The 13474-nt window shown below is 43.3% G+C and overlaps 1 protein-coding gene across 1 annotated transcript; it reads left to right on the top strand.

Moving 5' to 3' along the window:
- The first annotated feature begins 1782 nt into the window (after positions 1–1782).
- LOC308575062 (serpin A3-5-like) lies at positions 1783–7404 on the top strand. The gene is made up of 5 exons (XM_081173475.1): positions 1783–2203; positions 4078–4737; positions 5147–5417; positions 5714–5861; positions 7073–7404. The coding sequence occupies exons 1-5, from the start codon at positions 1891–1893 to the stop codon at positions 7259–7261; spliced, it is 1581 nt and encodes a 526-aa protein (XP_081029601.1). The 5' UTR covers positions 1783–1890; the 3' UTR covers positions 7262–7404.
- The last annotated feature ends 6070 nt before the right edge of the window (positions 7405–13474 follow it).

The raw sequence follows: 13474 nt of genomic DNA, 5'->3' as shown, positions 1-13474 counted from the left end.
ACCTTCCTGCGCACGTCTGGCGCATACGCCGCTCGGCTGTAGCCCTGCTCTGTCACTTCAGGTTGCTGTTGTGGCAAGCTTTGAAAATCATACGCCATCCGGTCGTATCGTGGTGCTAGGCGAATAGCTTCACCGACTTTTGGACACTTCTCACGGGAACGGAATCCACCATCCACTGGATCTCGTATCCATTCCACATCAAGTCCCTCCGAGAAATCCATCTCTCTGGACTCTGTGTAGACAGGAAAACTTTCCCTAGGACGTGCAGAAGCTGCCTCTGCTTGCACCTCCTCTCGAGGAGTTAGGGTTTGGTACTCTGACGCAGCCCTCCCTCCTTCCACACGGCAGGTCTCTTGCTGACCCCTCCGAATCGTCTCTGGGATACTGGAATCCACCAGCTCCTCCTGGGACCCATCGGAAAACCAGGACGCGGACTTTTCACTAGGACTCGGAGTCCTGATGGGGTTGGTTTCCACCGGTAGGGAACTAGCTCCTCCTACCACCCCCCATTCATCAATAGTTTTCATAGATTGTTGTCCAGTTGCTAAAGAGTCCTCCATCCTAACTATCTCTATCCAAAATAATAAACCGTTTGTAAGCCACAAAAGATACGTGCCAAAATATTTTTAAAACGTTACAGTGCTTTTCCGCAGGGAAGTTCCAGATCCCACCAAGCTGCCACCATGTAGTAACGTTCCACTCGCCCACACTACCCCTCCATGACCTGACTCTGCTCTCCGGCCAATTCAGGTTTCTGGAGTAGGTTGGCGAGGGAAGTTACTTTTCTCAAACACAGACTGAAATCACACCGGTAAGGCTGCCACCACTCCCTTTAGTTCAGGGGAACCCAGAGACACACTCCAGGGAGAAGAGTGTGTCTAATTAACCTGGCAATCCCCCCTCCTTACAAGCTGCATCCACAGGCTTGCAGGCAGAAGTTCACTCGGTAAAGCGTGACTAAGCAGAAGGCTTGGATTTAGCTATTCCCCCGGAAAAGGCACAAATACCAGCAGGCTCTATTTTAAAAGTTTATTTTAAAAGAATAACCAAAAACATGTGGAAAAACCACAGGCACATCTTAAGAATCTTACAAACATAAAAATAACAACATTGTACAATATAACTAGCTTTTACATACTCACAAAAGGAACAAACTTAGAGTAGAGAGAGTCCTTTCAAGCTGTTGCGTAATGGAGCTGTTTGAGGATTTCCATTTCAAAAGGACGAAACGGCTGCTAACGATGGAAGATGCAACCGGGCATCTGTGCGAGTTGCAAAGCAATGGCATAGAGCATCGAACAAAACATCCCTTGATCTTTTATCCACAATTCTGACTTTGCGTCGTAACTTTTGGGCCAATCAAGAGTCTTAATTTGATCAGCTCATTCTTTTGCAGCTGGGTCAGTTTTAGGTTTGAACCCTTAATCAAAGGATCTTCCTCCCACCTGTGGAAATTAACCAGATCCCCAATTCTCAGCAATTTGAAAACAAACAACCTCCGGGGAGGAGGAGGGGATTCTTACCACCAGCCCAGGTGTCAAACCTTCCATTAATCAAGGACCCCTTTCCTCCCATAAACCTCTCATGGCAAAGAGCCAGAAAGTCTGGGTTTTAAAGATACACAACTCCCTTTCCCAGGGTCCTTATGGCTGACAAAGTACCCACAAGGCCACATTCTTTCACTTGACCAAGGAATGATTTTTCTAACAATGATAACTTTACCACAGGATCCAAAAGCATCAGGAGGGCCACAGTTTCCCCACCTCTGAAACAGAATTTTCAAGAGCAGATGATTTGGCCTTTAATGTTTTTGTTAGAAATTGGAATTGCTGTCTCTTTTTTATCAACCTGTGTAGGACTTCTCGTAAAATTATTATTTCTTTCCCATCTATGGTTAACTTGTTCTTACTCTTTGTTTGGAGGATCTTATCTCTCATCCAATTTTCCTTTGCTGCTGCTTTTCTTTCTTTGTCCATTCGGTGTCACTGTGTTCTTATTTATTCAACTCGCCAGCTTCTATCCTCATTTAAACCTCACTTTCACAATTTTGTCTTTGTCACCTCCTCCTTCTCAGTGATTACTCAGTGTCTTCAAACCCTCGTCATCATCTTATTTGTTAAATTCCCTTCCTTCAACTTCAAAGTGGCTGCTCTACTCTACCCAGCTCCAATAACAGGCAGCCTGCACCACTCTGCGTTTTCTAGTAAGTAAGTCTGTTTCAGATGGTGTGCTTTTCAAATACTTTAATTGCAATCTGAGTGATTTCTTTACACTCTCTCTATATATTTCTGTTCTTCTGTCTTCCCTTTACCTTTGTGGTAGCATTGTATCCCCTCCACTATTTTTACTCTTTATTTTGTTTTGGGTTTACTCACTCCACGAGGGTCCCCCCCCCGAGTTCCCCTTTTTTCTTCTTGTCTTATTTCCTTTTAGGTTTTGTTGCTGCTGCTACTACTTTACATTTATTTTAATATAGAAATAGAGATTTTACCCTCTTGTCGCTGCTTCAGTGATGTGAGGCTTTTCACTGGTCTGTTTGATCTTCTCTGTGCCTGGATTGCCCCTCACCTCTGCCATTTTTCTTTCGGCGAGGGACACCAAAAAGACACTGCCGAAGTTCCTTTGGCTTGAGCTTCCTTCCAAGCCTTTTCAGGGGTCATTTTGCCAAGCGTTGCCCCTCACAGTTCCGGTATACTTGCTTACTGCAATCCAAGCTCACCCGTTGCAGCTATGGTAAAAACTTCTGAGGGAGTCCATTCCGCTGTTGGACAGCTCTTAAGTCAGAAAGTTATTCCTCACGTTTTGTCAGAATCTCATTTTTTTTATGGTCATTTGAATCCATTGCGTCTGGAGCAGCAGAAAACAAGCTTCCTCCACTTTCCATGAGGCAGCCCTTCATATATTTGAAGAGGACCCCCATATTATCTCTCAGTCTTCTGTTCTCCAGACCAACTCCCTCAACTCTTCACCATAAGCCTTGGTAGCTAATTGATCCAAAACAAGAGTGCAATGTACCACTTAAAACAATATGGTAACAGGCATTTTTAAAAGTGGGTTGTTGGCAGTAAATAAAACAAAAATAAAGTAAAAGCTACAGCAGTGAGCTTTTTCAGTAGCTTTTCTTAAGGAAGGGGGCAGGTTGATTAATCAACTATTTAAACTTAATTTACTAGCCACCTAATGAGCACCCATTGTTCACTCCCTGTCCCCAGGAGGCTAACAGAAGTTGAGCCACACACCCTGATCTTATTGCCTACTACAATAGCTGGGAGGAGCTACTCAGGAGAATATAAATTTAGAACCAGAATCAGCTCTGGCTCATAAAGTGCCTCAGATATATGAGTTCATCAGCAGGGCGAGGAGACCAGGGCACCCCCATTCTGCCCAATGTAATCCCTAACTCTTAATCGGATAATGAAAACAATGACAACGACAACATAACCAACCATGCATGTAGAAAGTCGGTAGGGACATGGAGGGATTTCCATGGTTTTGCACCCTCGGCCATATGTATGATTATCTCCCCATGGGGCAGAAGTCATGGGCATGTCAGAGGTGCAATGAGTTCCTGGTCCCCTGGGATCAAGTTCATTCCTTTGAGGCCATGGTGGCAGAATTAGAAAGTGTACAAGAAGCCAAGACAGACTGCAGGAGGAATTGCCTGCCTGGTGTGAGGATTGCAGATGTTGCTTGTCACCTAGATAGCCTGGGGCCTAGCTGGGAGTAAGCCCCACTTCATTCAATTATACATGGATAAGATTGTGCTCTGAGTCCTTAAGCTGCGACAAAACTCTTTGCTCCAACGGACAGGGAAACAGCTGCTTGCTAGGTGAAAGAGGTTTGGTATACTGCTTTCTTATCACAAAGAAACACAAATGTGCGCACACAAACAATCTTGCTTTATTTTACCTCACTCCAACCTTAATAAAGGCTTTAACAAAGATCACTATGCTTCTAACATTCTGCCAAAAGAAAAGAGAGTTTTTTTAACATACTGCCAGAAAAGCATATAAGGGTTGAATGACTCAAAGGCAAGCCATTGCAATGATGAATTTTGAATGTGATTTGTCTTGACAGACGACTTCCAGAGGAACACAATGTCTCACCTCTACCTGTGTTTGCTTCTTGCTGGTCTCTGTGCTTTTGCCCAATGTCACTATACCCCTGACCAAAAAGAGGATCATGACCATGGCCGTTCTCCTCCTGCTAAAGGTGAAAGAGATCTGCCTTCTGTGAAGATAGCCCCAGGAAATGCTGACTTCGCCTTTCGATTCTACCACCACGTTGCTTCGGAGACCACTGAGAAGAACATTTTCTTTTCCCCTCTAAGCATTTCCACTGCCTTGGCCATGGTGTCACTGGGAGCTAGAACAACCACGTTGAGTCAGCTTTTGTCAGGACTTGGCTTTAACCAGTCATTTATCACTGAACAGGAAATACACGAGGGTTTCCACCATCTATTACACATGTTGAACCTCCCCAATGCTGAACTCCACCTGAGCATTGGGAATGCCCTATTCACAGATGACCAAGTGAAACCCCTGAAGAAGTTCCTGGATGATGCCAAACATTTTTATGAGACGGATGTTCTTCCGACTAACTTCAAGAATCCTGCAGTAGCTAAAAGTCAAATCAATAGCTATATAGGGGAAAAAACAAATGGGAAAATAGTTGATGCTGTCAAAGGTCTTGACCCAGAGGATCTAATGGTTATTGTGAACTATATTTACATGAGAGGTAAGTCAGATGGACTTGTTTTATACAGGTTTTGCTTCTTGGATCTTCTCAGTTTAACGTTTAAACTTTAAGCCGTGGTTGAGATTTGTTGGTGCTTTAGTCTAGAGTCATTATCTGCCCATTGTGTGAGAAGAATCTTCTCAGACTTCTCATCACAAAGAAGTACCTTTAATCAATCAGAAAATTGACCTCCACCATTATCGAAACAAATCAAATATATTGTGAGTACCTTTTTCTGGAAATGAGATTAAGTAATTGGAAACTAGATTAAGAACAGAGCTGCAAAGGCAGGTATCTCAGCACAGTAAGATGCCACTAAAACAGGAGCTTTTATTAAAAGCTCTGAGTATGACAATTAATATATTGAAGAATTAAATGCCATGTATGCTGTTATTGTTCTTTCCATAAGCCGATTGGGAAAAACCTTTCAATTCTCTGAATACAAGAGAAGGAGACTTCTATGTGGATGAGGAAACAACGGTGAAAGTCCCTATGATGAACAAAGTCAGCTGGTTTGAGACTTACCATGATAAGATCCTGTCCTGCAAGGTTGTGAAGCTCCCTTACAAGAGCAACGTTTCAGCATTATTTATTCTTCCTGACAAAGGAAAAATGAAGCAGTTGGAAAATGCTCTTAGCAAAGACGTTTTGTTAAAATGGAGGAATTCAACAAAATCACAGTAAGTGCGCATGCTGTAGTGGAAAGAGTGTAGTACATATTTGTAGGTGTAAATATATCGTTGTGAGTTTGAGGGGTAGTGATAGGCTGTGTAATGACCAAGTCCGTTGTAATTCCAGAACAGGATCAATTGAGCCTAGACATTGCTGAGTCAGGAGTGCAAACATGCTTGGAATGTGGGCTTGGGAGAGCACATCTTTGATTAGAATTCTGTCCTCCATATGACACCCAAAAACCTCCTGGCACATTTGTTTTTCAAAGCAATACCTCACAAGCCTCTGGTTCCTCTTTCAACAGGAGAATAGATCTATTCCTTCCAAAGTTTACAATCTCTGCCAACTATATTATCCAAGGGATCTTAAGAAGAATGCATATTACGGAGGTATTCACAGATCAAGCAGACCTCTCTGGAATTACTGGGAAGCCTGAGCTGAAGATTTCCAAGGTAGACTTCTCAAAATTCAACAGGTTGATCTATATTTTCTTGCATCCTCCATTTTCCACCAGAGGTACCCTCTTGTCTGAATTATGTTCAAATGAACATAATTTGGGGTACTTGAACCACAATCCCATCTCTCATGGAGAGGAGCCAAAAATATTTGCTATTCCGGCTCGGATGATTAAGAGGCACCAAAAACCCATCTCTCCCTCTGCTATAGCCTAATGGCATGAGTGGTGCTTGATGACAGTTGAGGGGGGAGCCCCAATGGAGCTGGTCTCCCAACAGAACTGATGGAGAGACTCTTAAGCCCCAGCTCCCCCTCTTCCCTTGGTCATGCTATCTGGGGCTGATGGGATCCAAAAACATCAGGAGGGCCACAGTTTCCCCACCTCTGACACAGAATTTTCAACAGCAGATGATTCGGTACCAATTGCTTTGCAAAGACTGCAGTTAGCATTGGAGAAGGAGGAGAAATCTGATATATTTGCAAGCTTTGTGCAGACAGTCTCGTTTATCACATACCTGCTTTAGTATGACCTGCTCAGGCACTGTAATTTTTTTTACGATATATACGATATCTTTATTGTCATTGTGCCACACAGAACAATGAAACTGAAAATCTACATAAAACATTCAAAAACCCCTAAAAACTCTGAAACCTCATTTAAAAATGCAATATACTATAGTGCTGATGAACCAAATGCTGTGTGTATTACGCAGCATAATTTTAAAGTATATTACTAAATATGTTTTTTATCCAGTTATATAAACTTTTGCATTTATCTGTTTATGTGCTGGCTACTTTTGGAAACCTAGTGTTTATAATATAGGAGCAATAGGGTAATATTATATGTGGTATATATATGAAAGAAGTGTTCGTATTTTTAGCATAATCAGCCTGGCATTGGGATCTTGCTTCTCATCAAGAGTAAGGGAGAGAGACAAGAACTAGGAAAAAATAATTATGGAGAAGATTGACATCAAGATTTTCAGAAAATTCCTTCAGTTCCTTGAGGCTGACTGATACACAAATATGATGCTCAGAACTGGTTAGAGGAACCAGATCAATAGGTAATCAGAGTGAGAAACGACCACATGATGTTGTTTCTTAAGACATTAAGTGGATTTGTTTGTTTTGAAGGCCTAGATTTTCTCATGAGAAAACCCTGAGTCAGATGCAATCTTGCACTAATTTTTGTTGTATTTCTTTGCAGGCTATTCACAAAGCTTATTTAAATGTCTATGAGAATGGCACTGAAGCTGCAGCTACTACTGCCATTGAAATTATTCCTATCTTCCTTCCTCCTGTAATAATTACGTTAAATCAACCCTTTCTGTTGGTGATTGTTCATGAGGATACCTTCATCTTCATGGGAAAAGTCACGAATCCTACTGAGGCATGATTGCTCAACTTGTGTTGCAGCACAGAAAACATGGAGTTTCCAGTACGAAGCATGATTGATAAGATGCTTTTAGGTATCAGAGTGATAACTGTGACATGTTCCCAAACTGAACAAATAAAACACTGATTGAGTTGTCTGCAAAATCACTTGGTGTTTTTCTTTCTTTTTTCACAATTTTAAAAACTATGTTGTTTATTTTAAGTGTGCTCTCTAGTATTCACTCCATGATAATTTGGGGATGTAGACACCTGTGCCATTTGAAAGATCAGGTTAACAGTATTTTATTATTATCTCTCATGCCTAGCTTCAATCTCAAAGCTGTCTAACTCTTCCCCTGACTGTGTGGCCTCTAAATATGCTTCTGGGAATGTTGAAGGAAGATGAATCCTCTCCTTCTTTCCCTGTTACAGGCTGAACTGTCTGCGACTGCATTCCCCCATCTTCAGAGTCAGACCAGTCTCTGGCATCCGATTCAGACCAGCCCCTGACATTGGATGCTTTTTTGTGAACCAGACACTCTTCACTTTAAAAGAAAATGTTCTTATAAGCAAGCCTGGAAGCAAGCTGTCTCGGAAATCAAGCCTATATCGGGAGTAACTGGCAATACTCCCAGGCACCCGGCTTGGTCTCCTGTTTTTTTTTTTAAAAGATATTTATTAAAGTATTAAAGTTTCAACATATTACAAAAATAAGAGAAAAAAGAAAGAGAAAAAAATAGAAAATGAAAATACAAGGTAAAAACAGTTAAAAACAGATCAGTCTTTCCATATCTTATCCTTCATTTGCTTGTTTCCCTGACCTCCTCACACCTCCCTTTTTTGTATTTTGATTCCAGTTCAATTAGTTAATTCAGCAAATCCTTTCCCTCTTTGATTTTATCTTAATCTTTTATCTTAATATATTATAACTTTAGATTATCACCTGTTAACAATCCATTTTTACATATTCCTTTATAACATTGCTGCTAAAAACCACTTAACTTCAATCCAACATCATTCTAACATTCATTAATTTTACAGTATTTCTTTAGATAGTCTTTAAATTTCTCCCAATCTTCTTCCACCGACTCTTCTCCCGGTCTTGGATTCTGCCAGTCATTTCCACCAGTTCCATATAGTCCACAATTGTAACAACGGACAACGTTCAAAGCAACAGCCTGTTCTTCACTAGCAATAGCAGTGGGGGTGCCAGAACTCCGAGCTTCTCTCCCCCTGTCAGCGACATCTATTGCAGCAAGTCTGTCTTTCTCATTCAAAACCACGGCACAAATTCTTTCCACCGTAAGATCTGCGGCAGGTAGAGAACCCAGTTGACTTGCAACGGTTTTATAAGTCCGATTAAGGCTGTTAATAATCATGAAGCAGAAAATCTCTTCCTGTAGAGGGAAATTGCGTTGCGCCATCGGCTGGCGTAAGAGTTTCATCTCTGTCAAATGCACTTGCACATCTCCATCAGGCGCTAGCCTCATATTGGTCAGCTTTTCAAAATGCAGCAACGCTGAAGAACCAGCATCTCTTCGATGTATTCTCTGTCGGATTCTCAGGCCGCATTCAGAGGTAACTGGCCACACTTCTGGCATTCGGCTCAAGACCTTTGTTGACCTCCCCGTCTGCGTCTCCCGGCAGACTACAGGCAAGGTCACTATCGGTGATCCCACTCAGCGTGAGAGGGACACACCTCTCCTCCCTCCTCCCTGCTTCCCTCGGGGGGGGGGGGAGAGACAGACAGAAATCTATTTACATGTCTTTATTTCTGTCATTCCAGCAGTACAGAGAAACACGTCTGCACTCTCCAGACTCCAACAGTAGAGAGAGAAAACTCCACCCCTGTACTTCCAGTACAGGTCAGATGACACTCTGAGCTAACATCCGGTGCTCAGTACAGTGAATAGACTGCCCCTTTGTTCCAATAGTACAGTCCCAAACATCAACATCCTGTTTTGCATTCCAGCAACTTGCAGCTTGCTCTCGCATTGCTGCTTTTTCCTGACATCCTCCCCCAAAAGTATCAATGTGCGTTGCGAGCAAAACATGATCCAGAGAAGAATACAAACAGTTGTTATACATATAACACTCCCCTGTTGTTTCAGTTCCACCCTTGGAACTCCCCGCCATTGGTTTCCCCAGTGTACCTCTCTGGTTGTCTGGCTTCCAAGGAATGAGTGCATCTGCATTACCTTGGCTTGCAACTCTCCGTTGTGTCTTTGACTTTGACTTTGACACAGCTTCAACCTGTCCTCGGTTGTGTACAACAGCAACACATGCAACAGCTAAGTTAGCAAACTCTTTTGAATACCTCTTGGGTGGTACACCCTTTGTAACACTCTCAGACCTGCGTATGAGGTGCTGATCCTCTCTGCTTACTGGTTCAGCCTCTGGACTCTTAGGAGAACCAGATCCAATAGTAAACAGTGGTTCTTCCTTCATCTGTGAAGGCCTATCCATTGTGTAAGACTTCCTCTCAATGACTGTGTCAACTGAGCTCTGTGAGCTATCACTGTCATCATCACCACTGTAATCAGTAAAATAATAATCATCTTCATCATCTGAATTGCCCTCAGTGGGAAATGTGTGAACAATTACTCTTTCCTCTTCAGGAGCACTCTCTAGAAATTTTGTGAGAATCACCTGACCAGATTCAGACAAAATTACTCTGTAGAGACCCTTTTCATATCCCACAAAAATGCCTCTGGCATTCTTTACTCCACCTGGAGCTTCTGTTCTCACTTGAGACCCAAAAACCTTAAAATAGGCAACAGAAGGTTTTCTATGGAACAGCTTCTCAAAAGGAGAACTTCCCAACTCTTTTGAAACCTTTCTCAAACACGCATGACAATAAGACATTAACGACTCCGCCCAATATTCATGTGACAAATGTGAACTAAGCAATTGCGCATTCATCCCCTTTTGCAATTCTTTGTTCACCCTTACACAGATACCCCTGTTCCACGCTTCCGCTGAAACAGCAACCTGGTGGTTAATCCCTTTCTTATCCAGGAACTTCTGAAACTCCTGTAACAGAAAAATTGGCTTCTCATCTGTGAAGAGACAATAAATGTTAGCATCATGCACATTTTTAACCTTGTCACAAAACTCCTTAAACCTTTCTAAGGTTTCTTTTGGCTTCTCTAACGTATATACCCACACATAATGAGAGAAACAATCCACACACACAAGATAATATCTTGCATTGCCTCTAGATGGTGCTAGAGGACCAATCACATCAGCATACACCCGCTGAAGTGCTCTGTTGACCCTGGCCACCTTCCGGGCACTCTTGGTCACACCTGCAAAAGATATTTCGTTAGAATCAAATGCATTACATTTCATGTAATCACTGTGATCAAACGTCAACAAATACAGTCCATCTTTCTCTCTGGCAGAAAGATACAGCTCTCCATCTTTGAAGATCTTTCAGCTCTTATCATCATAGGACAGTCTCAGTCCTTTCTTTGCAATCTGCGAAACACTCAGCAGATTGAACTTCAACTCAGGAACCAGGTACACATTGTTAATAGTCAAGTTCAGACTCTCAAGATACACAGTTCCAACCCTGGTCGCTTCCAGCTCCTGACCGTTGGCCTGCTTCACAGTGAAGCTTTGCTTCTTAAACGTCGAAAACAGACCTCTGTGTGGGGTCATGTGTTTCGTGGCTCCAGTGTCAATTACAAACGTGTTCTCCACCTCTGGTGTGGTTCCTTTCGACATCAAAGCCTTTGCAGGTTTCACCTGGGACTTGGTACGGCTTTTGCCTGACGCCTCAGGCTTCGCAGAGCTCCCCTTGGCTCCTTTCTGTTGACGTGGCTTCTTACAGTTCCGCTAAAGATGCCCAGTCTGTCCACAATTGTAACACCGGACAGCGCTCAAAGCTACAGCATGCTCCTCAGTAGCTTCAGCAGTGGGGGAGTCAGAACCCTCTGCTACTCTCCCCCTGTCTTTCACATCCAGTGCAGCAAGGCAATCATGTTCATTGAGGACCACCGTACACACTCTCTCCGCGGTGAGTTGCGCGGCCGGTAGGGAACCAAGCTGACTGGCAACCGTTTTGTAAGTCCGATCAAGGCTGTTGATAATCATGAAGCAAAAGACCTCCTCTTGCAGACGGAAATCTGCTGATGCTCCGCCATCTGCTGATGCAGGAACTTCATCTCATTCAAATGCGCTTGTACATCTCCATCAGGCGCAAGCCTCAGATTGGTCAGCTTTTCAAAATACAGCAACGCTGAAGAACCAGCATCCCTCTGATGTGTTCTACGTAGCATTTCCCAAATCTCTCGTGCGTTCAATAAATCCCGGATATGCACGAGTTGCTTATCTGAGACACACAGAATTATAGCCGTCCTGGCTTTCACATTCTATGAATTCCAACCCGGCATTGGTGCTGCAGGAATGGGGTTCCTGACATTCTCTGCAGTGTTTGCCAAATCTCACGCGCATATTCCAAATCCTCAATATGCATGAGTTGATCATCAGAGACACACAGAATTATGGCCGTCCTGGCTCTCACATTCTGTGAATTCCAAACTGGCGTTGGTGCAGCAGGGATGGGATTATCAATCACCCCAAAAAGCCTCTGATTCTGAAGCAGGGCTTTCATCTTTACAGACCATGAGGAATAATTGTCATTAGTCAGTGGAGGTGGGTAAGGTAAGCCTCCCCCCTTCTTGGTATCCATTTTGAATCTAAGCCTCAGCTCTCACTCTCGAGCCTGTAAATTCCAAAAGTCTATTGGTTGTTTACTGCCTTGCACCTGGCAGCTAAATGCAGGCTGCTTTGGAAAATCCCTCCAAGAGCAGTGAGATAACAAACAAAACACCAGTGTTTTTCCAGCCTCTCACAGTCCCAGCCTCACTTGGCTTGTAATTTTCCACTTACTTTTCAAGCTAACTAGCTCAGAAGTAGCTGAAAATTACATACGTCTCGTTGCTTAGCAACTGGACTTAGCAGGCTGGCAGTTGCAGAGCTTATCAGTCCTAAGGAATTTGAAGAATGTGGCTCTCTCTCAGTGCTGTTTTTTTATCCAAAAAGCAGCTTCTGTGAACCAGAGAAGAATCAATCTGCGTTCACTCTTTTAGCCCATCAAACATTCAGCATACCTTTAGGGGTTCCGTTGCTCATAGCTTATCAGCAAAAATGTTTCCTCCAGTGCTCAGCCGTCCTTGTAGCCGTCCCATCCGCCCCCTACCATATCTTCCTTTATCTCCTTGCAGAAGATGAATACGATCCATCAACCTCTTTTGCAGCTTTCATAAATCGAAACCATCGGCTTCGTGCTACCAGATGTCGGAAATCAAGCCTATATCGGGAGTAACTGGCAACACTCCCAGGCCCCCGGCTTGGTCTCCTGTTGACCTTCCCCAGCAAGATCCAGGCTAGGTCTCGATAGGCGATTCTTCTCAGCGTGGGAAGAACACCCCCCCTTCCTCCTGCTCTCCCAGCAGGGAAAAGGAGATAGACAAAAATGTTTTTACATGCTTTTATTTCTGTCTTTGCAGCATTACAGAAAACATGACTGCTCTCTTCAAGCTCCAGCAGTCGAGTGACAAAGACTTCCTGTACTTCCTGTACAAGAACAAGAGGAAGAGCTCATATTACACTCTGAGCTAATTCCGGTGCATTGCCCTGTGAATTGACTGTCCCTCTGTTTCCCACGGAACAGTCCCAACATTCCATCATGTGGTGTTTTCAAGCTAGCAGTTTGCAGCTGCATTGCATCCATATCGTAACAAGCTGGTGGTGTAATCTAGAGGCAAACCCAGTATTTCCTGGGACTATCTTCAAAGAGGGCAGATCACTGCCATGGTCTTCCCGGCATTCAAAAGTGATAACGGGATTAAGGATAGTTTAGCCCTCTGGGAATGGGGAAATTTATCAGTGCAGTGGACAATGTTCTGCAATTCAGTTGATATTCAAGGGAGTACCTGGATAGTGACAATTTTGTATCCAGGAGTACCGCCAAACTACAGAGCTGCTCCTTCCAAGGATGTGCAACACTGCCCAGAATGCAAAGCACCTCTTTCTTTTCAGGATTCAACTTTGGTTGTGTGACCTGACCCACATCCACCCATCAGCCAGTTCCATCTCTTGCTTCTTTCTGTCACCAGAGAAATAAAGCTGTTACTCACACACAGAGGGAGACACTTCTCCCCAAAACCAAGACCTTCCCTTAAGCCCTGGAATTTTTTTTTTACGACAGGCATTTTCCTTCCTCCCC

This window comes from Podarcis bocagei, assembly GCF_964188305.1.
Source record: "Podarcis bocagei genome assembly, chromosome: 1".
Lineage (NCBI taxonomy): Eukaryota > Metazoa > Chordata > Lepidosauria > Squamata > Lacertidae > Podarcis > Podarcis bocagei.
This window is presented reverse-complemented; position numbering and strand designations above follow the sequence as displayed.